General features: G+C 32.1%; 4 protein-coding genes across 4 annotated transcripts; 1 reads left to right on the top strand and 3 right to left on the bottom strand.

The window, feature by feature from the left end:
- Window positions 1-868: 868 nt before the first annotated feature.
- LOC128389173 (uncharacterized) lies at window positions 869-9,597 on the bottom strand. The gene is made up of 4 exons (XM_053348712.1): window positions 9,023-9,597; window positions 7,792-8,934; window positions 1,565-2,496; window positions 869-1,493 (listed from the first exon to the last, which is right to left on the bottom strand). The coding sequence occupies exons 1-4, from the start codon at window positions 9,424-9,426 to the stop codon at window positions 1,372-1,374; spliced, it is 2,601 nt and encodes an 866-aa protein (XP_053204687.1). The 5' UTR covers window positions 9,427-9,597; the 3' UTR covers window positions 869-1,371.
- A 1,394-nt stretch (window positions 9,598-10,991) lies between these two features.
- LOC128389172 (kinesin heavy chain-like) lies at window positions 10,992-15,433 on the bottom strand. Its single transcript, XM_053348711.1, has 7 exons — window positions 14,837-15,433; window positions 14,152-14,418; window positions 14,024-14,072; window positions 13,779-13,922; window positions 13,468-13,697; window positions 11,320-13,309; window positions 10,992-11,248 (listed from the first exon to the last, which is right to left on the bottom strand). The coding sequence occupies exons 1-7, from the start codon at window positions 14,975-14,977 to the stop codon at window positions 11,139-11,141; spliced, it is 2,931 nt and encodes a 976-aa protein (XP_053204686.1). The 5' UTR covers window positions 14,978-15,433; the 3' UTR covers window positions 10,992-11,138.
- Window positions 15,434-15,900: 467 nt separating this feature from the next.
- LOC128389177 (glucose-induced degradation protein 4 homolog) lies at window positions 15,901-19,983 on the top strand. The gene is made up of 3 exons (XM_053348717.1): window positions 15,901-17,153; window positions 17,797-18,151; window positions 18,249-19,983. Exons 1-3 carry the CDS (start codon window positions 16,556-16,558, stop codon window positions 18,310-18,312), a joined length of 1,017 nt encoding a protein of 338 aa, XP_053204692.1. The 5' UTR covers window positions 15,901-16,555; the 3' UTR covers window positions 18,313-19,983.
- A 2,350-nt stretch (window positions 19,984-22,333) lies between these two features.
- LOC128389176 (longitudinals lacking protein, isoforms H/M/V-like) lies at window positions 22,334-24,823 on the bottom strand. Its single transcript, XM_053348716.1, has one exon. The coding sequence runs from the start codon at window positions 24,675-24,677 to the stop codon at window positions 23,601-23,603; it is 1,077 nt and encodes a 358-aa protein (XP_053204691.1). The 5' UTR covers window positions 24,678-24,823; the 3' UTR covers window positions 22,334-23,600.
- Between the last annotated feature and the right edge of the window lie 98 nt (window positions 24,824-24,921).

Genomic DNA, 24,921 nt, shown 5'->3' on the forward strand with positions numbered 1-24,921 from the left:
GTCGAGTTGATAATAACTTTGAGAAGATCATTTTCCTGCAAATAGACAAAATATTTGGCAAAAATACCGATCATCCCTTCAATTAAGCGCAAAGAGGAAACTGAAGGTGTAACGCATTCAGACAATGGCCTGGAGGCAAAAGTGCAAATCGATAATCATTATGTACGTACAAGTTACTAACTAATCTCAATAGATTTCAGAAAATAACTCAAGAGCATAAGAATAAGTACAAACCTCGATGAAAACACAACCTTCATTATAAGCTGAGCATTAATTTCAAAACTTGATTCTAGTTGAGTGACCACTGGTCAGCCTAATTGAATCATAAGGAATTGAAAAAGACACTTGGAACACTTTGTACTCGATAAACATTTAGTTCAATAGCATCGAAACTTTGGTTCTTAGAATTGATTATGAAAGATTCTAATTAGATCTCATTTCTCACAATTCTTTTCTCGAGTATTGTGTCTTACCAATTGATTAGTTTGAATTGTTTTTCCATATCAATAATATTTGGTCAATTTTCAATTATAGACAATCAACCAGAGTTGATCTTCGACCAGCGATTATATTTTCATCTTCATCATCATATTTTTCTTTAGACAAATTTCATTTACTCCGGATTAACATTGCGATTTTTTCTTGTCAAGATGAACATTATCATGGAAAACCAATTTTACTCAATTAATTATGAGTTGTGATGAGCCAAGAAATTGTAAAACCTAATCACCTAAGAAATCAGTTGAAACTGGTCAATTGTCAACAATTGATTTGCTCTTCTATCAATAAATGGCTTAAATATTGATCAATTTAGACTCGATTTGTTAACTTCGCTAATTTGAACCTTTACCGTTTGTGTGAGTGTTGATAAACTTTAAAATAATAATTTTAATGAGAATGATGATGATAAGATTGATAAAATGATAATAATAATATTATAATGTATAAGATCTGGAAAATAAAATCATGATTAGAGAGTCAAGGTAGTGTGAAGAACTGAATTTGTGCTGAATGTTATTCTGATGATGGTGATTGTTGTTCACTTTGGATATAATCTGATTGAGGTTCTGGTGGATGAAGAAAAAGGCTTTTCTTTCATTTGATTTGTTTTCTCCTTTTTCTTTTCATCTCAAAAAATAGAAATACTCTAATAACAGTCACCATGATGATGGAGAAGATAATATTTGCCGAGACTTTGATAAAAGGCAGGATTGAGTTGCAACAACGGATGATATGAACCACAGCGAATGATTTTCATGATAAATGGTGAAAGGTGAGAAAAGAGCAGTTCAATTGATTACAGAAAATGAGAAGACTCTTTGTTATTGTTGCTTTTGATTGTGATGATCATTCTGATTGTCCGTTGGAATATCAATATTCATCTTGAAAATCAGTGCAAGAAATGCTGTTATCTCCATAAAAGTCATGATCGCCTCCTGGTAATGAATTGGTGAGTGAGTTGGTGTTTCCATTAGCGAGAAGCAAGGTAACCACTAAATCAGGAGAAAAGAGAAAAGAGAAAAGGTTAATTGTCTTTAGAATCTGTCAGCCATTTTCAACTTACGTTCGTAACTTTGTTCAACTTTCTTCAAATTCTTCAAGATACTCGAAAGATCTCGACTTATTTCACCATTATCGAGAATTCGTTTCTCTTGAACAGCGACTTGGGGAAGTAAATCTTCAATCATTAAACGAGTTTCACTTCCAGGAGGATATTTAAGTCTCTCGTTGTCTAAAATTGCTCGTAAATTGTAACGCAGTTTATGAGATAATTGAAAGATCGCTGAAATTACAAGTTTATCTAAGGCACTCAACTCTTTTCCTGGTGATGAGTTTTTACCACTTTCTCCATTATAATAGGTTCGAGTTGGTGTTGACAAAGGTGCTTGCTTGATATAAGCTGATGCCGATGTTAAAGGTGTTGGGGCTTGGATGGAGCGAGTCGGTGATCCCGTTAATCGTGACAATTTAGAATCATTCAAACTCTCACTCATGCTGCTTCTTCTATCACCATAATTATGGTTAATTGGAGGTAAACTGTGATGATTATTGTTAGAAATTGAATTTTGATTGTTCAAATTGAGGCTACTGTTTGTCTCTCGAGTTTTAGTACCACTGTAATTCATTTGATTCGAGTTATTATTTGAAAAGAATCGTTTAGATATCGCAAAGGGGGACATTCCTCGAAAACTGTTGGACGAAGATGAAACATCTCGACAAACTGATGACAATGAACTGGAATCTTTTGGATTATGGAAAGATGAACTTTTCTGTATGGGAATGGATCGGATCGAACGGGATGGAGACTGGCCAGGAGACGAACATCGATTCTCCGTATCAGAGGAAGTACTCAAATTTCGTAATTTATTTATCACCGGTTGCCGAGTGTTACTTCCTGTTCCAGGTTGTGCTGGTGATGATTGACGGCTCCAATGGTTAGGATTACCTGCTGGAGGCTTCCGGTTAGAACTTTTATTATTATTATTATTCGATAATCTGTTGATATAAACAATAAAAGAAAAATGAAACAATCAATAGGAAAAAAAAGCGAAATTTAATCAAGAATTAAATCTGATAATCAGATGAAATTATCTCGATTGGAAGGACAATCCATTTAAATGAGCCGATCCTTTTTTTTATAATACTAATTATGAATAGAGAATGTCAATAACTGGATTAGTTGATTGTTGCTGATATCAGAAAGAGAAATTGTTAATCGTGTTTTATTTTATCAACGATTGGCCTGATTGTTTTGATTATATGCTCCGATAATTTGATAACAATTACAATTAACTTGTAATGAGAAGTAGAAAAGTTGATTCAGTCAATTAGCAAAGAGGAAAAATGATTTAAAACATGTCAACATTTACTTCATGTGATTAAATTTGATTGTCATCAAACTATTTACAAACAAATTGCAATATAACAGTAAAAAAAAGGTGAAAATTGACACAATTAACTATTAACAATTTAATCTTAATCAAAGTGTAGGTGTTTGTGTTCAAGGTTAAGTTAATCCGAATGAAATGAAAAGTGATTATTAAATTGATGATTTAAACTGTTGAATTAAATTAACTCCAAATGATAGACATTAAAGGTCGAAGTAAATTGGTTAAAGTTTGTTGATTTAAATTCGGATAACAATTGATTTAATCATCATTCCCAATCGATGAAATCAAAATAACCAATCATTTGGTTATAATAATTGTTATAAATTACAGCGCAATTTAAGTTTACAATCAACAAAATTATCACAATTTGATTGTTTCATTTTGGCCAAATAAAGAGATAAAGGTTTGCCTTTATATTAACGAAACTTAATCATCTTTTTATGGGAAACAATTTAGTTAATTGTAGTTAATTTAAATTACTTTTCCTATTACTACTACTGTAAAAACTAAACTTTCAACCAAAGAAGTTAAATAATCTAAAGTTAATCAATTTGGGTTTGAGTTAAGTATTCACATGAATTAGAGGAATTGAATATTGATTAACATGAATTTGTTTCATGATTAAACTAATCAATCAAGTCTCAGATGAAATTGTTTGCAATCAATTCACACAATTTTTATCATGATTATTATCATGCAAGTGATAAACAATATAAAGATGATTAAGGTGAAACAATTGGAAAGGGTGTGAATGGTTAATTGTTCACTGATTATTAGCATGTGAATATGGTTCTGATGTTGATTAAGGTTGATTATCAACACTAATCACGCGAAAGTTGATAATTTTCAACAAGTAACCTCCAAAAAAATAAACAAACATCTAAATATAATCACATATTTAGTAGTTTATCAAGTACTAATTGCGATAATAAACAATTTCAATTACAATTTGGCTTAATTCCAATCATGTCAAGTAACAGATTAGTGAAATCTTGAGACACCACTAACCTAGAAAATTAACTTTCTAGAAAGTTAACTAACTAAATTTACAAGAATCACTCCAAATGATTAAACCTAACAATCGATATTAATGATCATCATTAAATTGACCTGACGGTGAATCGGTCAATCCAATGATTATATTGTTATTATATGAAAAAGTATTTGTTGTTCAACAATCAAGTTAATTATAATGCAAGTTAGTAAATTGTCCTAAATGTTGACCTAAATTGTTAACGGTCCTTGTTAGATAAGGTTCATCATTAACTAACCATTTCACACACTTGTTTCCAGTTGCAATCATTTAATTGATTCGTAATAATCAATTATCAATTTAAGGTGAAGACAAGATTAGATTAACTTTAAAAAGTAACGTACATTGTGTTAATCATCAATCACAACCCCTTATGATTAAAGATGATGATACTCATTGTAATGATAATCATTGAAGCCAAGTTTAAATATATTAATAGAAACAAGTTAATCCACCAAATTGATTAACTTGAATTTAGTTAAAATCAAGATGGGACCACAAAAGTGAAACAAAAAATTCAATTGTATTTACAATATAATATAACGGTAAATATTATTATTGCAATTTGTTGGGCCGTTTACTTGATTATTTCAAGTTATCATTTTGTTTACATCAATAATTATCAATAGTTATTCATAATGAGTGAATCATTTCACCCTGAAAAAAAAACCTCCTTCATGGTGTTGGTGATTCAGATTCAGAATAAGGATTAAGATTAACATGAGAAAAACTTTGTTATTTGGATTAAGACAAGAAGAGATTTAAAGTTCCATTGACTGGATAATCTGAAAAAAAAAGTTCATCTTTTATCATGGAAAATGAGAAAAAAAAAGTTAATCACCAAGAGGAATATCGGTTCAATGAACATTACCTGTTACAGGTCAATGCGATATAATTTACTGATTACCTGTAGCTCGGGATAAACTTTTACTACTGTAAACTCATTTCTCTGTTTTTTCAGCTCCTACAGGGTGATCATTGAAACGATAAGTTGATTGAGCATCTCATGGTCAATGGGACAAGAGTATCAACTATGTGAGTTTGTTGTTTGTTAATTTCATTGTTTACGAGCCATTTAAATTGCTTATTCAACTTAATTAATTAGGTAACAATTAACTCACCTTCAACTTTAATTGTTTTGTTTTAAATGAATCAACACAAAACCCTATTATATTTACGTGATTGTAAATACTCATGTACAATTGATTTTACTACAATTTGCTAATCATAGTTGATTGATCAAATCTTTTCTGTTTTGCTTTCACTCTGATTTTTTGCATCAACAATTAATTGATTTGAAATGCAAACGGAAGTACAATTAATATTAATAGCTGATTGATTCTTGGCTTGATTGTAATCATCAATTTATATATATAATATATACCTGATAAGTTGAATAGTTATAGAAATCTAATTATATCAACTAATGATGTTAATTGAAATGGTGGAAAAATTATCATCGCAATTAAATCAATAACTAAATTGCTGGAAATTGGATAAAAAATTAACGTTCACTTTTCATCAAAATCAATAATTATTGTTCAATTGATATAATTGTTGTTACCAGAAAAAAAATCTAAAGTAAATAATTTGATTTAAATAGAATTAAAAATTTAAATTGTGAATAAGTAATTAAGTTAAAAATATTTTCGCTCAAGTTAAATATTAATAGTTAAATCATTAGAACAGTTGATTGTGAATAAGTAATCAAGATTGTTAGTCAACTGTATTAATTGTGATCACGATTTCAATCTTGATTGTTACTCTATTCTGGATTTGGTTGATTGTTTAATTGTGACTTGGTTATCATCATTTAAATAACAATTGATTGATAATATTGATTAGCAATTAACCAATTTGAAACTTTTACTTTTCTGTTAATAATTAGAAACATTTAAATTGACCTGTTGTGGAAGTTAATTAATTGTGATTGTCAATCACTTGTAAATGAAACAAATCAACTAAAGCAAAATTGTTAATTGTTGATCATTTCATTTGCGACAATTTATTTTTTTTTACAATTAAAGAGCTACAACAAGTTGTTCAACTGTCAACAACAATCAAATCAGTCGACAATTTAAATTGTCACTTTTTTCATTTTTTAAAATTAAGAAAAATTGATTAGTGAATTAGCTATTAACATGGAATACAGTTACTTTAATTGTTCAAACAATCAACTAATTGATAAAATGTTGGTAACATTAAATTTCTAAACTAAATTATCTCCTCATACAATAACAATTCCAATGCAAATTATCAACAACAATTAAGGAAACAATAAAATGTTATTGAAACTTCAAGTTAATTGACCTTCGTTTAAGTCTGTTCCAGGTTTTCAAACGATTAACTAATCATGATTTATTCTGATTAACTGTCAAGTACAAGTATTTGATTACTAATTAAGTTAATAAAACAATGAAAGACGATTGGAAAGCTGATTAAATTGAGTTCAGTAATCAACAGGTAAATCAGTTAATACAATGGACAGGTAAGCAAGTCGATTGCCAAATGGTTAAGATTTGCATCTAATTTTACAGAATCAAATCAGCATTGAGAGAGAACTCTCAATGTAAACAATTAAGACAATTAAGGTAACAACTTCGTGGTCCAGGTAAAAAAGTGTCAAAATTTACAGTAAATTGAACGGAAACTGATAAATCCAAGGTAAATCGGATTGGAAAGACTCGCTTGATAAACTGGTTTTTTTGGAAATTTAATTAGATGATAATTTACTTTCTCAATCAACTTGCAATTTAATCATTGAATTAAATGCAATAGTAGTCAGTTGAATTGCTATTTTAAATTGTTGACATGGAAAAGAAAATAATAAAGAAATGAAATGAAATATTCAAAGATAATTAAGCTTTTCGAAAGGGTGGACATGATAGATAATTAAAATGCGAATTGTAAACATCCACCTCTCATTATGTTCATGATTTAAGATGAAAATAATTAAATGAAATTGATCATTACAATAACAATCATGTAAACAACAATTGATTGACGGGCTTTAGGTTGATAATCAGAAAAAAACGAGTAAATCATTTGATTTCATGAAATGTTTACTTTTTGTATTTTTCTTATTCTTTACACTTGATGGAATATCTTAGTTGTTGTTGATTGTTGTAGATTGTTGTTGATGTTGAAGGTTTGGCAAAGACAATTGGGAAATGATTTAAGTAAAAAATTAAGAGATCATCCCAATTAAATCACTTTTTTCACTCTCGATCTTCATATCTCTCTATTGTTGTTAACAATTACATTAATTACTCTTTCACCCAATTGTCTTCACATTTAATTATAATGCAACAATTTAAGTTACCAACTGAATATAAACAATTTAAATGATTCTAATTTTAATTTTTCATGACAACTCATAAAAGACTTGTCATGATAATTGTTACGATGATTAGATAAAATTCATTTTCTATTGAGATAATTTCAACATCGACATTGAATGTTATCAATTGTTATTGTTTGATTACAATTTTCTCATTATTGAAATCAAATAGAAAATCATAAAAGATAAATTGAAATAAGTTTTCTCTGTTGATTATGTTTCTCATTGTGATGATTTTATGGAAAAAGCTGATTACAAATGAATCAGGAACATAAACTAAGTTCAGCTATTCAATAGATTCTCTCCTTTACTTTCGGAACAATTAACAGAAATCCGATTATAAAAAGTGAATCTACCTGTTAGGTCATTGACAATCTAAAAGTTTGTCACTTCAGGAAAGGATTACCAACCGAAATTGCCAACTCAATGTTATTCTTGTTTCTCTCTCTCTCTCTCCTTTCTCACTCAGTTCATTTAAACAACTGTCTTCCTTATAGGGAGATAATAGGGTTATTCCTGATTCATACCTTAGACTGAATCTTCCTCCGTCACTACGATTGAATGTAGGACTAGGAGTAGATCTTGGGTTACTTCGAGATTCCAAGATGGAGGAATGATGAGCTTGTCGTTCAGCTGTAAGATTAAGTGGAACACCAAGAGTATCCATACCAAGTTTAGCTCTTCTCAGGGCGAAAGCTCGATTAAAACGCATGGAAGAAGCTTTATTGGAATTTGAATCACAATTTTTACCCTTTCCACCGCCCGAACTTGGTGTAGTCGATGCATTCGATGCTTCAGATTTTAAGCTGCTTGTATCATCACAATCACCGAGATCAAGATCAGGACCATTTCTGGGGCTACTATGAGATCGGCCGAGTCTCTGATTTACAAGATTAGTTGATGATCCTGTTGTGTAGCTTTTCAAAGGTGAGATTGGGACTGTTGTTGATGGTGTTGCTTTTGATATTGGTGAAGGTGATGGAGATGATGAAGGAGATTTTGAACATCTCTTGGTGAAAGAATTGGTTCGGCTCCTGATGGAACTGCGATCCATTGAATCTCTCCGAGTCCACATGGAACACTCATCTTTCGTATTGGTATCATTATCTTGGGATAAATACTTTTGCTTTCGCTGTGGTTTAATAGGATAACTGTTTGATTCACTATCACTGCCAGGATTACTCGAAGGGCAACTCGCATGAGTCCGCGAATTTAAATAACTTGAACTGATTAGAGGAGGTTTAGAGTCTGATTGACGTCGGTGATCATTCAATGATCGATTAATTGTCGTTGATGAGCTGTACATATTAACATCAGTTTTCGAAGATGAAAGAATAGATTTGAGAGCAGTGATTGAGGCTAAAGACGATTTTACTTGGTCCAAACTTGTCGGGGACGGAAAAGGTCCTTCTGAATCACTTGGAACACCAAATACTTGGTCAATCCTTTTTCTCGCTTCTTCAACAACAGGATCATTTTTATCTAAAGTGTAAGTTCCCGATTCACTTTTATCATCACAAACACCAGAATCTTTTTCACCAGCACAACCATTAATCGATGAACATCTTTTTCCACTACTATCAGAGTTTCGCGTTTTCCGTTTACTGTCCGATCTTTTCAGCTCAGATCTTTCATTGTCTTCGGTGTTCTCATTGTCCAGATCATCATCACTATGGAAAAAGAAACAAATTAATTCCGTGTTATTTGGGTAATGTGATAAGACAAAAATATAAAAACCAATAGAACAAACAAATTTACCATTGCAACTGTTGAGATTCATCATTTAACATTCTCTGAATCAAATAAGAAGCACTATCACTAACTTGACCTTCAGGTTCTTTTGGTAATTTTCCTTTGTCATCTTTTTTCTTATCCTTTGATTTGGAGACAATTTTTTCTGTATCACTTGATTTCAATTTAACTGGACGTTGTTTCTCAATGGTATCGGGTTTCGGAGGGGCAAATTTTCTTATAGCATCTTTGATACTGAAACTTTTACCTTTCCATTTAACTTTAGGCTCATCTAAAGGAATAGTAAAAGCCATTGCATTGAGAGGAGGTAATGAGACGGATTCCCGTTCACTTGGAGATGATGATCGCTCATGATAATCACCTTTCTCACTAGAATTACTATTACACAAGTCGTTGTTACTAAAATCCATGTTGATGATATGATGGGGAAGACGAAGAAAATGTAAAATCAAGTGTAAACATTCAAACAGATATAGAATTTGTATAAATACTAATAAAGATAAAGATTAATTGATGTCAAGAATAAAAACACTTTTCCATGACTCACTCACCTGAGAACTGAATACAAGACGAGAAGAGAGAGAGAGAGAGAGAGAGAGAGAGAGAGAGAGACAACTGTTAGATCATTTTTCCAACAAAAGAACTCAACCTGAGCTAATAGATGGCAGCAAAGAGAAGCGAGAGAAACGACGCCATCTGGATAGTTCTTTGTTCATTAGACTTCGGAATCGCCTGAGGGCTCGATTGGAGACTCAACGTGTAGTCACTGGACTAAGGGTTCGATTTGGTTTGATTTGAGTGAAGGGCATGTAAGTGAAAGTCTCGATAGAGAAATGAAAAGAGTGAGAGACTTGAGAACGATGAATTTTCTCTTCAAGATGAACATTATCATGGACAATCAATGATTGAGAATTTTTGTTAATTAATAAAAAAATTGAATTTTCTTAACTTAACCTTGAAATATTACAGGTTGAAATTCAGGTGAACTATCATGACAATTAATCTCAATAGGGAGATTGATAACATAATTGATAATAAAGGCAATTGGTCGCGCTGAATATTTGAACTGTTTCAGAATCTTAAGTAGATTCTCAGCTCTTTTCATTTGGTTGGGTTAAAGAATATTTCTGATCTCTTATTGATGAAATTCTGAATCAAACAATTTTCCATGATGGTGCTGATTTTCTTGTTAGACAGATACAATCATAGATAATTTTAGAGAATCGAAGAGAGGAAGAAATATTTCATGTGGGAATTAACGAAAGATCCAATAACTTTAGTGCTGCGATTCCAAGGAGAGGAAACCACCGGACATTGTGTCGAGTTGATAATAACTTTGAGAAGATCATTTTCCTGCAAATAGACAAAAAAATTTGGAAAAAATACCGATCATCCCTTCAATTAAGCGCAAAGAGGAAACTGAAGGTGTAACGCATTTAGGAAGTGGCCTGGAGGCAAAAGTGCAAATCGATAATCATCATGAACTAACTAATTTCAATAGATTACAGAAAATAACCAAAGAGCATAAGATAAGTACAAACCTCGATAGAAACACGACCTTCATTATGAGCTACTAATAAGGATTCAAAGATAAATGCAAAATTTGATTCTAGTTGAGTGACCACTGGTCAGTCTGATTGAATCGTAAGGAATTGAAAAAGATACTTTGTACACTTTGTACTCGATAAACATTTAGTTCAATAGCATCGAAACTTTGATTCTTAGAATTGATTATGAAAGATTCTAATTAGATCTCATTTCTCACCATAATTTGTCAACCTTATTGACTATTCTCATCTCGAGTATTGTGTCTTATCAATTGATCAGTTTCAATTGTTTTTTCATATCAATAATATTTGGTTAATTTTCAATGATAGACAATCAACCAGAGTTGATCTTAACCAATTATATTTTCATCTATTACCATGAAATGATTTTTGAAAGGAAGATCAGAAAATGAGATAGAAAATGAAAATTGTTTTTCATCGCTGATAAAATTGAATTTTACTTGTCGCTGTTGATGAAATGTTAAAATTGATTATCATTATCATTAATTAAAGACAAAAATTAGATTAAATTATATTTTATCTTGTCGATGATTTTTTCTTTAGACAAATTTCATTTACTCCGGATTATTAACATTGCGATTTCTTCCAGTGACTATTCCTCGGGCAACTGTAGTTCCTCCGATAGTTTGATGAGTTGGTTGTTGACCAGCTCGAATAGGTTTAACTGCGAGAATAATTAAAAATATTCAGTTAATTACTTTTGCCGACAAACTAAAACTATCAATAAAAACTCACCTATTTGTGGAGCATGTCCTCGTCTTGATAGATTTTTGGTTCGAACGGCCTCTTTAATTCTATCTAATTCGAAAAGATATCGTCTTCTGTCCCGAAGTGCCAACTCTTTAGCTTCTTTCAGAGCTGCTTCAAGGGCCTTGACGCGCTCATGAGTAGTGCGAAGTCTCTTCTCCAATTTAGGTAATTCGCACCTAAGATCAGCATTATCTCGAACCAATTGTTTGTGAACTTTTGTTAATTGATCTAAATTGTTTTCCAAGAACGCTATTTTCTGCTTTTGCGCTAGAGAACCACCGATATTCTCGTCGTCATCGTTTAAGGCTGATTTTTTGACTCGACTTTGTAAATCAGCTACAAACATTTTTCGAAGATTATTTAAAGTTTGTAGCTCTTTAGCAACTGTTTCCTCTAGTCCTTTGAGATCTTGTCTTGCTTGTTCCCGTCTATCACTTAATATAATCAGTTCATTGAGTCTCGAACTCTTTTCTTGCTCTTCTGCTTTCAGTTTATCATATTCTTGTTGTAACCTTTCTTGAGCCAGCGATAGTTTTTGATTATGGTCACGAAGTTGGTCAATTTGTCCTTGTTTCTCAGCAATTTCGTCCCTCAGTGCAGATAATTGTTTTTGGTGAGTTTCTCGGTGTTTCTCTAGTTGCTCTTCTAGTGCAGTCTTCAAGTTTTCTGCTGAATCTTTTTCCTTTTCCTTTTCTTCGTGAGCCATTTTGTGCATCTCATCAGCAGCTCGCAGTTTAGCGCACTCTTCTTCTAATTGATCGACAATTTCTTCCAATGAACGTTTCTTATTTTCAATGTCTTTCATTGAATCTTGTAATGAGCTCATTTTGGCCTCATATTGACTAATTAACAAACGACATTCGGTCAATTCCTTTTCGTTTAGCTCTATCTTCTTGTTACATTCGTTTTGGAAACTTTCCATTTGATTACATTTAGATGCTAACGCTTTTACTTCCGATTTCATTTTGGTTATGAAAAGACGAGCAACTGTAAATTCGTCTTCGATCTTTGCAGAAGTCAGATTATCTCCGGCATCCTTTAGACTAGGAGCTGTTGCACTGGTACCTAACACAACACCAATTTCATATAAATCTTTCAACAGGTTACTCAACATTTCATTGATCCTTCTTCTCATGTGGGTGTTGTTTTCCTTCATTTGTTGGAGTTCAGATTTGGCAGTATTTAAGGCCATCAGTTTAGTATTCAAATCTTCATTCAATGTTTCGAATTCACGATTCTTGTTTTCCACTTCTTGACTTTTCTGATCATAATTGACTGCTAATTCCTCTAAAGCTTGTAACACTTCTTTCACTTCTTCTTTTGATGATTCATTCTCTTGTTGAAGTTTGTTAATTTCATGTTGGAGTGATTCATTATCCCGTCTACAGTTGCCGATTAGCTCTTCTTGTTCGAGAATTTGTTCTTTTAACTTCTCGATCATTTGGCTTTGCTTATCAAGTTCGTCATCTTTTTCGTCAAGTTGAGCATAAAGTCGAGTTCTTTCCTCTTCGAATTTCATTCTTTCTTCATTGGAAATGGGCTCAACTGCGGCTGAAAAGGCTCCGGTCAACGGGGTATTAGCAACAGAACTGAGGTTTTGTACTGACTCAGATAAACTGAGAGTACTTGATTCCAAATCTTTGAAACTCGCCTGTTCGTCTGAAGGCACAGCGTCTCCGATGCGCCAACGATTCAATTCCATCTCGACACGGTTTACATAGTTTTTAAGCTTAGTTACTTTTTCTCTTTCTTTTTCCCATCGTCTTTTCCATTCTTCTGCGGTCAGTTCTTCATTTACAACAACAACATTAGTAATTGTTTTAGCTCTTTTACCAAATTCGAGTGTTGATTTGGTTTCCATCTCATTAAATGAGGCTGGAGAACAGCAAATTATAATGGTAGTTCTAGAGTTTCCTCCTAAAGATTCTTGGAGTATCCTGGTCAGTTTACTATCTCGGTACGGAATATGTGATTTCTACGATGAAAAATGAAATGAAAAAAAAGTATTTAAATAAAGAATAAGCATATTTTTGATCTCAAAATCAAAGATCAGTAAACCAGCTAATGACATCATCAATTTTAAATGTTGAAAGTAAATAGGCCACATTTCGTAGATCACTACAATATACTTACATTGCCATCAGCTAAGGCGGAAATAACATTACCAAGAGCCGACAATGACTTGTTTATATTTTTCGCTTCATCCAAAACCATTCCCTCAGCTCCAGTTTTACTAACTTTCTCTGAACCAGCTAAGTCAACCAGATAGAGTTTACCAGTTAATTTCTTTTGATTTTCCTGGTTTTCTTGTTTAACATTGATTAAAAAGACAGAATGGCTTCTACTAGAATGTTCATTCATATCTGTAGAAATGAGAAGATAGTAAAAGAAAAAAAAAGATGATAGATTTAATTGTGAATCTTCCGATGGAATGATAAACATACTTGTAACAGCGATGTGTCGATTTGATTTTCCTTCGTCAATTACTTCCATAACTTCCTCAGGACAAGTGACAAACCTCTCGGTGGCTCCTTTAACGAATGGGACACGATTTTTATCTTCATGCACTGACAAATTGGTCTTAGAAACTATAACAATAGAATAGAATAGAAGAAGAAAAAAAAAGTTACAACAATTTAGGCCAATAAAGTTGAATCAATAGAATTGAATTGAATTGAACTCAACTCACCATCTAAGAGATCTCTTATCTTATCAAGATAGATTTCAAAATATGAAACCTGCAACAGAAAAATAATCCAGTTAAGTATGAGAAATTCAATTGTTAAAGTAGTAGACTAATTATAACGTTGTATTAACCTTAATGTGGAACTCAATGTTTTCGTCCATTGAATAGATGTGGTTGAAAATGTCATCGACAATTCTTGGAATAATTCCTTGGAGTTTAGGATCTCCGAGAACACCTTCCATGGTATGAGTTTTACCAGAAGATGTTTGCCCATAGGCAAATATTGTTCCATTATAACCCATGAGAACATCTTTGACAATAGTTTTAGCAGCTTCTTCATAAACTGTATCTTGTGTAGCGTTTGGTTTGAACACTTTATCGAAGACGTAATTTTTACCCTGAGAAAGCCAATAATTGCCATTGTTTAGATCAATCCAAAAGGTGATTAATACACGGACAGAGTAAAGGTGTAAAGGTAGTCGTGGCAATGTTGGTACCGAAATTTGTTATATTCCAAATACAAGTCAAGCGCATTGGTGTGATGCGAAGTGAAAAAGAAAGAGAAGAAAAAAAAATAGTTAGCAATCATGTTGTGTCAAGATTATTGTCATATAATAAATTTTTGTTTGGAAAAGATAGAAGAATAAAAAAAAAATCCAAGCAAAGGTCCGAGAGAATATTCTAAGAGAAATGGAGAGTTAGGATAAGAGAATATTGGTACTCAATTAGGTAGAATGTGAATTCACTAAACTGATACATTTTGTGAGGAAATTAACCAAAGAGAATAGAATTAAATTAAATAAAACAAATACTTACCCCGATTGAAACACAACCTTCATTATGAGCTGGATATTTAACAATAAATGCAGAACCAGCTTTCACTTCATTCTCGTTGAGTGGCCTGAACCTACAAACCACTTTAATGTTACAAACAGCATCGTTTATGTCCCCAGACATAGTTTAACTAATAAAAGACAATATATTCAATAACAATATTCTCATTAATTAAATGTAAAAATAGAATTAAAAAGATCACAAGCAAAGTAAATGAACGATTGATTAAATTTAAGGGATGGGCGAAAATATCGCTATCGATTCTTTATAATATCGATACCAGCGAAAGAATATCGATAGTTAATTGTTTTTCTTTTTCGTTTTCTAACAAACTAATCAAGTCAACCAAATGAATTAAATTAATTAACTAAATTAAAAACAATAACATTCGCAATGTAGATGATAAATTGTGAACACAAATTTCCAAAGTATCACCAATTCAATTAACTGACTTTCCATCCAATAGGTTTGGTCATAGTTACCAATTGATGTTGTTATCGACTGAAAAGGCGCCAAGTTTAAATTACATTTTCTATTCTTTTTGTTCACTTTGGTCTTTAACCTTTTTCTTTAAATTTGTAAACATTTACAAGAAGATTGATTAAGAGAATCGATTGATTTTAACGAACAACAATTTAGTCTAATGATGAGGTTCAAGTTGAAAGTTCAGTTGACCGTTTAAACGAAAGTGCTAATCAATTGATTGAAGATTAACCAGTGACAAATTTAATTTCAACGATTAAGACAATTAATTCAATTGTTTGTTTCTTTATCCTTTTTGGTTTTGTTGTTGCTCCTTTGGCACTTTGATATAAAGAAAACACTTGTTGGGGTAATTTAATTAATTGTTGTTATCTGTAAACTCCAGTGAATTGTTAATTAGTGTTAATTTGTCAAATTCTATGATAAATTATTATCAGCGAATGGTGAAAACAAAAGGAATGACCCAAGTCCAGAAGTGAAGAAGAGAATAGAATTTAAATTGTTTTCTCTTTTACATTTAATTCTAAAGCCGCTTTTACATTTAAAGCGTAGTTTTTATTTCGCCTTTTGGATCTTTTTGTCTTCATCTCTTTCTTTCTTTCTTTTTTTCTCTGTGTTTCTTTCCTTTCTCCCTTGTCTTCTCTTTCTTTTTTTTTCACTGAGTCTACTCACTAATTCTTGAAGAGAAAGAGAAATGTTGATTTAAGCTGCAGTTGGATTAACTCTCGTCTTGAATTTTATTCTGTTTGTTATTGTCTGTAAATGGATAATTATTCATTCATTTCTTACTGAATTGGTGATGTGATCTAATTTATCTCCAATTATTGTTCAACAATCGGTGTAATTTCACCTGGTGATTAGTTTTAATTGACCATCAAGTTCTCTTTTTCTTCTAACCGTAAAAACCATTTTCATCTCTACTACGGTTTCCTTTTTATTCTCTTTTTGTTCTCTCTCTCTATCTCTCTCTCTTTTTATCTCTTTTTATCTCTCTTTCTACTCTTCCCTTACTCTCTTCTTCTCTTGTGACGTCCTTTTTTCTCCTTCTATTTTATTTTCTTCTCTCTCATTTGTAACTCTTGATCATCTTCTTCTATTTTCTTTGTTATTTTCTTGACTCTCTCTCTCTCTCACTGTTCCGGCATCATAATCACTGTGCATCTCAATCTTGTGTCCACTGTGACTACCACGGACCGGGAATCTTCGGTTAAGCCTGAGATGCCCGTTAGATGTGATTTAGGTGGTTCTCATTCTAATTCAGGTAGTACCATTAATTTGGATCGTGAAGATTCACCTCCAATAAGAGTTGGTGTTGTTCTTGGTCTTGGTGGTCTTGTCGGTGGTGTTGGTGGAAATAATCGATCTGGTGAACCTTCTTCATTGGGTCATGGTAATTATTCTGGTACAAACGGTCAATCAATGGTAGAATCAACTGCTTGTTGTTCTGAAGAGAAAAGACGCCGTTCCAGTAGCGATGGAATTTTAGTTACCGAAAACTGTGATGATGAAAAGGATAATAAATTCATGTCTCTTGACTCAATTGAAGATTCATCGGATACCATTAATTCAAATCAAGAAAATGGTGGAAATGTTACTTCTAACAAATCATCTTCATCTTTATCTAAAAAATTTCATCTCATTGGTCCACCATTATTAGCCCATTCTCAGATGTCGGGTATTAATCAATCACTTCTTTACAATGGATCAAAATTTGCAGGCCATCAAAAATCAAAAGGAAACTCATATGATGTTGAAGTTATATTACAACATGTGGATAAAGCAAATTCCTACCTTTGTGGTTACCTTAAGATAATGGGTATGCAAAAGTGTTAATCTTAATCCCAAAAATATCTCAAGATTACCTGTTGTTGGTGTTGTTGTTTAGCTACTTAAATCCTAATCCAAATAGCGAGAATTTTTTTTTCTTCAAAAATCTTTAAACTCTAAAGGTGTTGAAAGTATCAGTTAAGGAGTAAAGGAAAAAGATATTTTTAGATGTTCATCTTTAGCTTTTAAATTGCATCTTAATGAATCATCACAGTTTTTCAATTTAATGTTCTCTTACTAATCTTTCTCTCTCTCTCTCTCTCTTTTTCTTTAATCCATTGATTGAATTGTAGCTCTTACAGATTTACTGAAGTTCTCTGAAGAAAAGGATTCCCATCAGTCTAACCTTTTAGATGTACAATTGAACATTTTTCTTTCTTTCTTTTTTCTCTCTCAGGGTTTTCTCTTTGTTTTGAGTAGAATCACTGATAATACCTTCAATTAGCTTGTCAAGATTTAACTGATTACTTTCTCTCCTTCTTTTCCTTCATTAAATTATCTAAATCTTGTTACTATTATTTGCTATTCTCAATACACTCTTGCTCTTTTCTAATCTGAATTTTCAGACTTTTCTTCTAATAATAATAATTACTAATTCTTGTTTTCTCTTCTTTGTTGTTGTTGTTGTTCAGGTTTAACAGAAGAGTTTCCAACCATGACAACTTTCTTCCATGGAGAAATAATTTCTAGACGATATCCTTTCCTTACCCGTAAATGGGAAGCCGATGAAGAAGTTGACAAGAAACATTGGTCCAAATTTCAACCTTTTACTGAAAATTTTGCTAAAAATTTCAACTCTGATCACTTTGATTATGATCAATTGGAAAATCTTGATTGTATGTTCATGAGATGGAAGGAGCATTTTCTCGTACCCGATCACACAATCAAAGAAATTAATGGTGCCAGTTTTGCCGGATTCTATTATATTTGCTTCAATAAGAAAACTCAGTTGATTGAAGGATATTACTACCATCGGTCATCTGAGATGTAAGTTCATCAAATTAGTAATTTAAAAAACAAGATAACGTATCATAAATTAACTAATTGATTTTCTCTCTTTTTTTCTATTTGATTTAAAATCCAGGTACCAATCGCTTATTCTTAAACATGTCAATGAACAATCTACTCAAGTTTTCGAGTTTCGTTAATTTCTAATCTACTGCTGATTCTATGATTCTTTAATCCAGGAAGTTTTAGAATCTTTGTTCAATAATAATTCTGGTTTCGATTCAACTTTATCGCTCTCTCCCTTTCTCTAACATTTCGCAACCAAAAAAGAAAATCGCAAAGAAAAATATTTATATATTCTAAAAGCTTCTCAACATACATTTCTTTTTGAAATGTTACCTTTAAACGATATAAACAACCAGCAACAGAATTTCTATCGAATAGAAATTCTTAATCCTAATCCGTGCAAATTAACACCACAACCTCTTTCGTTTTCATTTTATATATATAACACAATATTTTAATTCTCATAACTTTTTTTCTCTCACTCTCCCTCTATAACCCTTTTTCTCTGTGTGTTAATTGTTAACGATGATTCAGTCTTATGTTTTTCTACATCCACCTAATCACCATCATCGTTACCTTTTACCCTTCTCGTTCCTAATCCCGTTTTTCATGTTTTATAGCTTTTCGCCTCATTACCGTAATTTACTTCACTTTGTGACTTCTTTCCTCTTCTTCTTTTCCTATCTCGTTAATTCCAAGCATTACTTTTAAATTCACCTTTTAACCATTGGTGTAATTAAGTGAGAATTGCTTTGTATGTGATTTGACAGTTTTTCTCTCTAAATTTCTCTTTCCTGGCTACCTTTTACTCTCTCCCACTGTCTCTCCTCTTTCTCTCTCTCTCTCTCCACATCAGAAATCAAGTCTCAATGGTAAAAGTCAATTAACTGTCAAACCAAACGTCAGGAACGCAGATACAAATGTAAACACCAAAGGCACAAATTACATTGTAACCAAAATCCATCATCATCTTTCATTGATAATTTGAAATTATTAGCATCGGATTTACACAATAATCTATTGGATTTACCCTTTTAAACATATGAAATTTTGGAAACGAGATGCTTGAAGGAGATGACAAAAACTTAGACAAATTGAACAATTTTAAAATTAACCTCATTCAAGATTAATTATCCAACTCAATTAATCCATAATCTAGTTTAATCAATCAAATTGAAATACTCCAACTTTGAACATATAACAAAAAAAAACTAAATCTTTGACAAGAAGGAAACAATCAAGAGAGACCAGAGGATTTAAGCAAACAGTTTACCTGATGTAATGATTATGAGTTAACTTAATTGATAATCAAATTGACAAATTTTAACCATTGTTATTTCGTTTGCTACTGATGATAATTATGATATAATCTTAATCAACACGATACAAACACCTAAATTTATATACAATGGAATCAAGTAACCAGCAAAACTTTGGCCGTTCAAAAATCACTTTGACTAATTACAATCAAAAAGAAACATGAAATTCTATGTAAATTTAAACAAGGATACCTCACAAATTGCAATGGATCGATGATGTTGGAAAAGTAATCATCACGTAATCATCATCAAAAATCAAACCCTTTCAAACTTTGGCAAAACATAAACCATAACATTAGGTTAACATTAATCTAAAATGGATTAACCCTTTTAAAGTTACATTATGTCAAATCCTCTCAATGTGAGCTGTATTATATGTCTAGTTGACTTAATTAGTTAACTCGAATCATTATATCATCATTAATTAACCCATTAATTTTCATCCAAGGTTAAATTGTAGATATAAAATTTCACCTTTCACTTTCACCTTTATAATTGTTGATTCATTTCTTTTCCTGGTGATTAATAAGAGAAATTACATTTTCCTTTTAATTGTTGTATAACAATTAACGGCAATTTTTTCGTTATCATTAACGAAAAATGTTGAAACAATTAATCAGTAACTGATCTTCAGACAGGAAGAGAAAGTTAATTGAATGAGGAAAAGTTTTATTACTTAACAATTAGTTTTAATTGTTTCCATAGACTCATTTTGATAATTCAACTGTTAATCTGTTAAACCATTTTAATTGTTAATGATTAACTTTTGAGTGACCAATGAATAGTTTAATTAGTAAACAATTGCAAAATTATTACAATCAAGTGATTAGTGTTAATTGTACTCTTTAATTTTCCATGAGGTAACAAATTAAATAGGATGATAATTGTAATGAATGAACAATTGAATTAATCAAATTGTTTCAACTAGACAATGAGAATGATTAATTATTGTATATTATTTAATTTTTCGGGAATTAATTAATCACAAATTGGAACGAGATTTTTTTTGTTGATTGTGATGAAATTGAATCAATTGGATTTTTGTGATTTCCTTTAATTAAAATTATTTGAAACAATTTAATCAACTAAATTTTTCATTAGTGATTTTCACTTGTAAGTGTAAAGTTGATTAAGTGTTTTAATCAAGTTAAATTGTTCAACTTTTTTTTTTAATGTTTTTAGTTTAAACCGGTGCCAGTTACATTCTAATTAACAATTAACACTGAATTAACGATGAACTGCCAATTGTTGCTGTTGATTGGGATTTATTTACGGGTACAATTAGTCCAATCATCATCATCATCATCATCAGGTAATCATCAACAATCAAGTGTCACGGGTCGATCTCGATCTTATCATAAGCAGCCGCTGTTCAATAAGCCGTTTGGCCTACTCAATCCATCGGGTTGTTGTCCATGTAACGAGTGTTGTTCCTGTGAACCCGATTACCTGGACGACGAGCCCGTTCAACCGGCGATTCCCGTGCCAACCTTACCTGGAGTTCCGCTTTTTAATCGGTATGGGTCATCGTCCACTTCGTCCACTCGTAAGTCACTTGTTGTCCGTCGGCGATACGTTAGACCCAATGGTGCACTTGTGGTCGAAGTTGAAGAACAGCCCGTTTCAAGTACTCGAAGTGGACTTGGTGGAGCGGTTGGGAATGGGGGATCATCCATTTTCGGTGGTAATGGTGGCCTTTTTTCACGATTCCTTCCATCGGCTTTAGAAAGGTCAGAAAATTCAACTCGAAGTAAACGAGTCGATCTTTTAGAACTTAAATCAAATTCGACAACCTTGTTTACTAAAAATTCATCGCAGTTAATTGTCTCTCCTTCTACAATTTCCAACAATCAGTCACTAATTACTTCCAATCAGAAAGTAAAACTACCTCAATGAAAACGTGATTCGATTAATTAACAAAAGAAAATGATTAAGGTTAATCTTTGTTTTCTAATTAATTTTGATCTCAAATCAATTCACTGATTGAGATGAACATTTTTCTATCATTATTATTAATTTATTTCCATACATTTGAACAATCGATTAATCAAATTTCCAAATTAAATTAACTCTTTCAACTCTTTTTACAAAATTGTAATTGTAATTTGTTAATTATCTCAATGGTAAATTATTGTCAAAACAAAATAATAATACAATAAAATAATTCTAGAATTACAACTAATATAATATTAATATTTTCTGTTTAATATTTTTCGAGTTGATTAAAGTTTATATATACATCATTTTGAATTGACAGTTAATTGTCAATATTTTGATTAACTGATCAACCAATTAATCAGCTGAAGATGTTCAAACCAAATTCAAATTAAATACAATGAAAATGATGAGACAGAAAAAAGGATAATGACTGATTGAGAACAATTAATTAGTAGCAACTAAACATGAGGCTAATTAGATGTGAGGAAAAAATAATAAATCCATAAGTAATTAGTAAATTGTGATGAGGGAAATTAAAATTGATGCCAAATGATGAAGATGAGCAGAGATTCGTGGAGATTAATTAAACTAAAGGTTGATGATTAACTGTATGTACACAAACAAAATGGTGGAGAGAGAGAGACACACACAGGCACGCAGAGAGAGAGGATTAATTAATTGGGAGGAATTTGTTAACAACAATCTAATTCTGTGTGTGCATTTGATTGCAATTAAGACCATTCCCTTTGCATAATATGTTGAGTTACCGATGAAACTTGTGGACCAATCAACGGATTCATCTGAGCCATGTAAGTGATTAACCACATTGAATAGCAGCAAACGGCAGTCATTACGAGGAGCATGTGGATAATTGGCTTATCGACGGTGGGAGGAATGAATCGAGGTGCAAACCAACCCACCCCACCCCAGATGAGGGTGAAAAAAACGACACAGAAAAAAGATGCACCCATAGTATCAGGATAATCCTTCAATGAACAAAGGACAATGGGTCCTAATCCTTGGATCTATAAGTGGATATATAAAAATTGTTTTCGGTGAAAAGGTGAACAGAAAATTTAAACTATTCCAATTTAAATTGATCCAATTGAGATTAATCACTGATTATGAAGAAAACTGTTGCGATTTAATTCAACGAGTGATCATTAAATTAATCATCCAATTGAAGAATTAAATTTTCGCGAGATGAAAACACTTCACGAAAAATGAATGAATCTCTCAATGGCTCATGCTCATTGAGATTCTCTGTTGAAATTATTACCTAATTATTGATCCATTAACAAAATATTCAACGGAAAAGGTTAATCATTAATCACTTGATTGAGAAAAAGTATTTCTGTTGATTGATTTAGAAGCAATTCTAATTGGAAAATAATTGTCCTAATGGTAAGATTTCTGATGATATGATTAAGTGCTGATTCGGATCGAATTGACTTTCCAATGAAAGACAATTAGTTTTGTCTCTAATTTGATTGTCTTTAGCCCAGAGGGCATTTTCACCTTCATCAGTGAATATCTGCCCTTATCTAGTGCAAACAAAGCAATTAGAGCCAATTGATTAGTTAATTTGCTCGGTAAATAAATTTTTCATCACTGCTCATTTAAATCACACCATTGTGATAATTAAATTATCAAATGACGACAATTAAAATCGATCAGAAAAAGTGTAGCTTATTTTGATAATAGCCTCAGGGTCTATCACCCATTGATGATTAATGTCTTAACAATTAAGATGATGATCAACAATTAAAACAAATCATAACTTTGAAACTTTATGTCCACTCATTGATTGAAAGTCCAAACTTTTTAAAACAATTTCTATCCAATTGATTTGTTTACATTTTCTTTTAAAATTGACAAGAGTATAGTCACTATACTCTTTGGAAGAAGGTAAGATTGAAAGTATTCGGGGGAGGTAGAGGGAGGTGGTGGTGGTGGTGGTGGTGGAGAAGGAGAAAGGGAAGGAGGTAGATGTAGGAAGAGGGAACAAATAAGAATGAGATTGGTGGATGGTGATAGTAGTGGTGGTGGTGATGGCGATGGTCAAGGTGAATTATGGTATAAAAGGTAAAAAGGGTAAATAAGACTAAATGAAATGTTATTTACAGTTAAGTTCACTATGGGCAATGCGTCGATGACGATTAAAATTATCCTTCCAAGCGAAACACTTGGAATGATTCACTTGATTTCACTTGTGATGAACCAGAGTTATGCTCTTGACCATGATGAATAGGACGAGGTGTAATTGGTGAAATGGTACTTGGACCAGGTATCGATAGGGAACTGGCTTCATAGGAAGGAACATGGCTATGGGATGAATTTAATTGCGATTGACTGTTTGGCAAGGATGCTGAATGAGATACGTTCATTGCTGCTAATAGGCCACTACTTTCACCAAAGTGACCTCTCATAGCTTGATTTATACTCGATGAAAGTTGTTGCTGTTGTTGGTGTGTTTGTCTATGGTGTGGCATCATTGGAGCCTGAAATCTAGACGCCTCACTATTGGCTCTATCCTGATCACCAGTGATCATTGACTGTTCTAAAAGACGAGCTGGTTCAATTTCGCCTTCTGCATTAGTAGATTCCCTTTCGGTGATTATTATACTTGTTGTAGTATTATCATCTTCTTTCTCTGTTTCATCATCGTCATCGTCTTCCTCTGAATAATCGGTAGCATCATCATCTTCCGTGGTATTTTCATCTTTACCCTTATCGGCTCCCGATCGATCAGTTGAACCTGTATTACGTTCACCATTTTCATCGTCCATTTCTCCTGTTTTACTGGAATCACCATGACCCATCTTTCGAGATTTTCGTCTCCGTTTTCTTTTCTTTCTTCTCATTGACTTCTCACCTTCCATTTGCCGACGAGCATCACTTAAACCTTTCACTTTGAGAGCCTCTGCACTTCGCAGCACTGATTTCAAATTATTGTGGGCAACAGTAACTTCACCTCGATAAATAAATTCAATAATTGCTCTCAGATCTTCAAAGGGCATATCCTTAATAATTACAATAGGATATTGATAAGGGTTATTAAATTTGACAAAGATGTTTTTGAAGTACGATGAACAAACTGAGAGGATCATCTTATGGGCCTTGATAATCCCATCACCACAGGATAAAGTCTCATCAACCATGCTTTCATCCTTGAACATTTTCTCAAAATGTTCAGCAAGGTCGAAACAATGATTATTCCTACGGAGACAATAAGATGCCATTGTGGTTGAGGTGTTGATGTCCAACTTCTATGCAAATATAAAGATGGTACGAGGTAACATGGTAAATAATAGTAATACATTGATTGAAAGTCCAAACTTTTTAAAACAATTTCCATCCAATTGATTTGTTTACATTTTCTATTAAAATTCTTAATAAAATTTATGGTTAATTGTTGTTGATTATCATTTCTGTTGGTCAACTAATTTAACTTGTTACCTTTTTTTTCAAGTCAATTGTTTGTTT

The sequence above is a fragment of the Panonychus citri genome, unplaced genomic scaffold, assembly GCF_014898815.1.
Source record: "Panonychus citri isolate SS breed McGregor unplaced genomic scaffold, ASM1489881v1 Contig00105, whole genome shotgun sequence".
NCBI classification, from domain to species: domain Eukaryota; kingdom Metazoa; phylum Arthropoda; class Arachnida; order Trombidiformes; family Tetranychidae; genus Panonychus; species Panonychus citri.

What these genes read in the sequence shown, in the direction of transcription:
- LOC128389176 (XM_053348716.1), bottom strand. Translation starts at nt 24,677, where the DNA reads ATGGCATCTTATTGTCTCCGTAGGAATAATCATTGTTTCGACCTTGCT.
- LOC128389172 (XM_053348711.1), bottom strand. Translation starts at nt 14,977, where the DNA reads ATGTCTGGGGACATAAACGATGCTGTTTGTAACATTAAAGTGGTTTGT. An exon ending in AAGGTTGTGTTTCAATCGGG is followed by an intron (nt 14,419 to 14,836) that starts GTAAGTATTTGT and finishes TGGCTTTCTCAG; the next exon opens with GGTAAAAATTACGTCTTCGA. An exon ending in TCGACACATCGCTGTTACAA is followed by an intron (nt 13,698 to 13,778) that starts GTATGTTTATCA and finishes TCATTTCTACAG; the next exon opens with ATATGAATGAACATTCTAGT.
- LOC128389173 (XM_053348712.1), bottom strand. Translation starts at nt 9,426, where the DNA reads ATGGATTTTAGTAACAACGACTTGTGTAATAGTAATTCTAGTGAGAAA. An exon ending in GGAGGAAGATTCAGTCTAAG is followed by an intron (nt 2,497 to 7,791) that starts GTATGAATCAGG and finishes TTATATCAACAG; the next exon opens with ATTATCGAATAATAATAATA. An exon ending in AGTTGAACAAAGTTACGAAC is followed by an intron (nt 1,494 to 1,564) that starts GTAAGTTGAAAA and finishes CTCCTGATTTAG; the next exon opens with TGGTTACCTTGCTTCTCGCT.
- LOC128389177 (XM_053348717.1), top strand. Translation starts at nt 16,556, where the DNA reads ATGCCCGTTAGATGTGATTTAGGTGGTTCTCATTCTAATTCAGGTAGT. An exon ending in TGGTTACCTTAAGATAATGG is followed by an intron (nt 17,154 to 17,796) that starts GTATGCAAAAGT and finishes GTTGTTGTTCAG; the next exon opens with GTTTAACAGAAGAGTTTCCA. An exon ending in TACCATCGGTCATCTGAGAT is followed by an intron (nt 18,152 to 18,248) that starts GTAAGTTCATCA and finishes TTTAAAATCCAG; the next exon opens with GTACCAATCGCTTATTCTTA.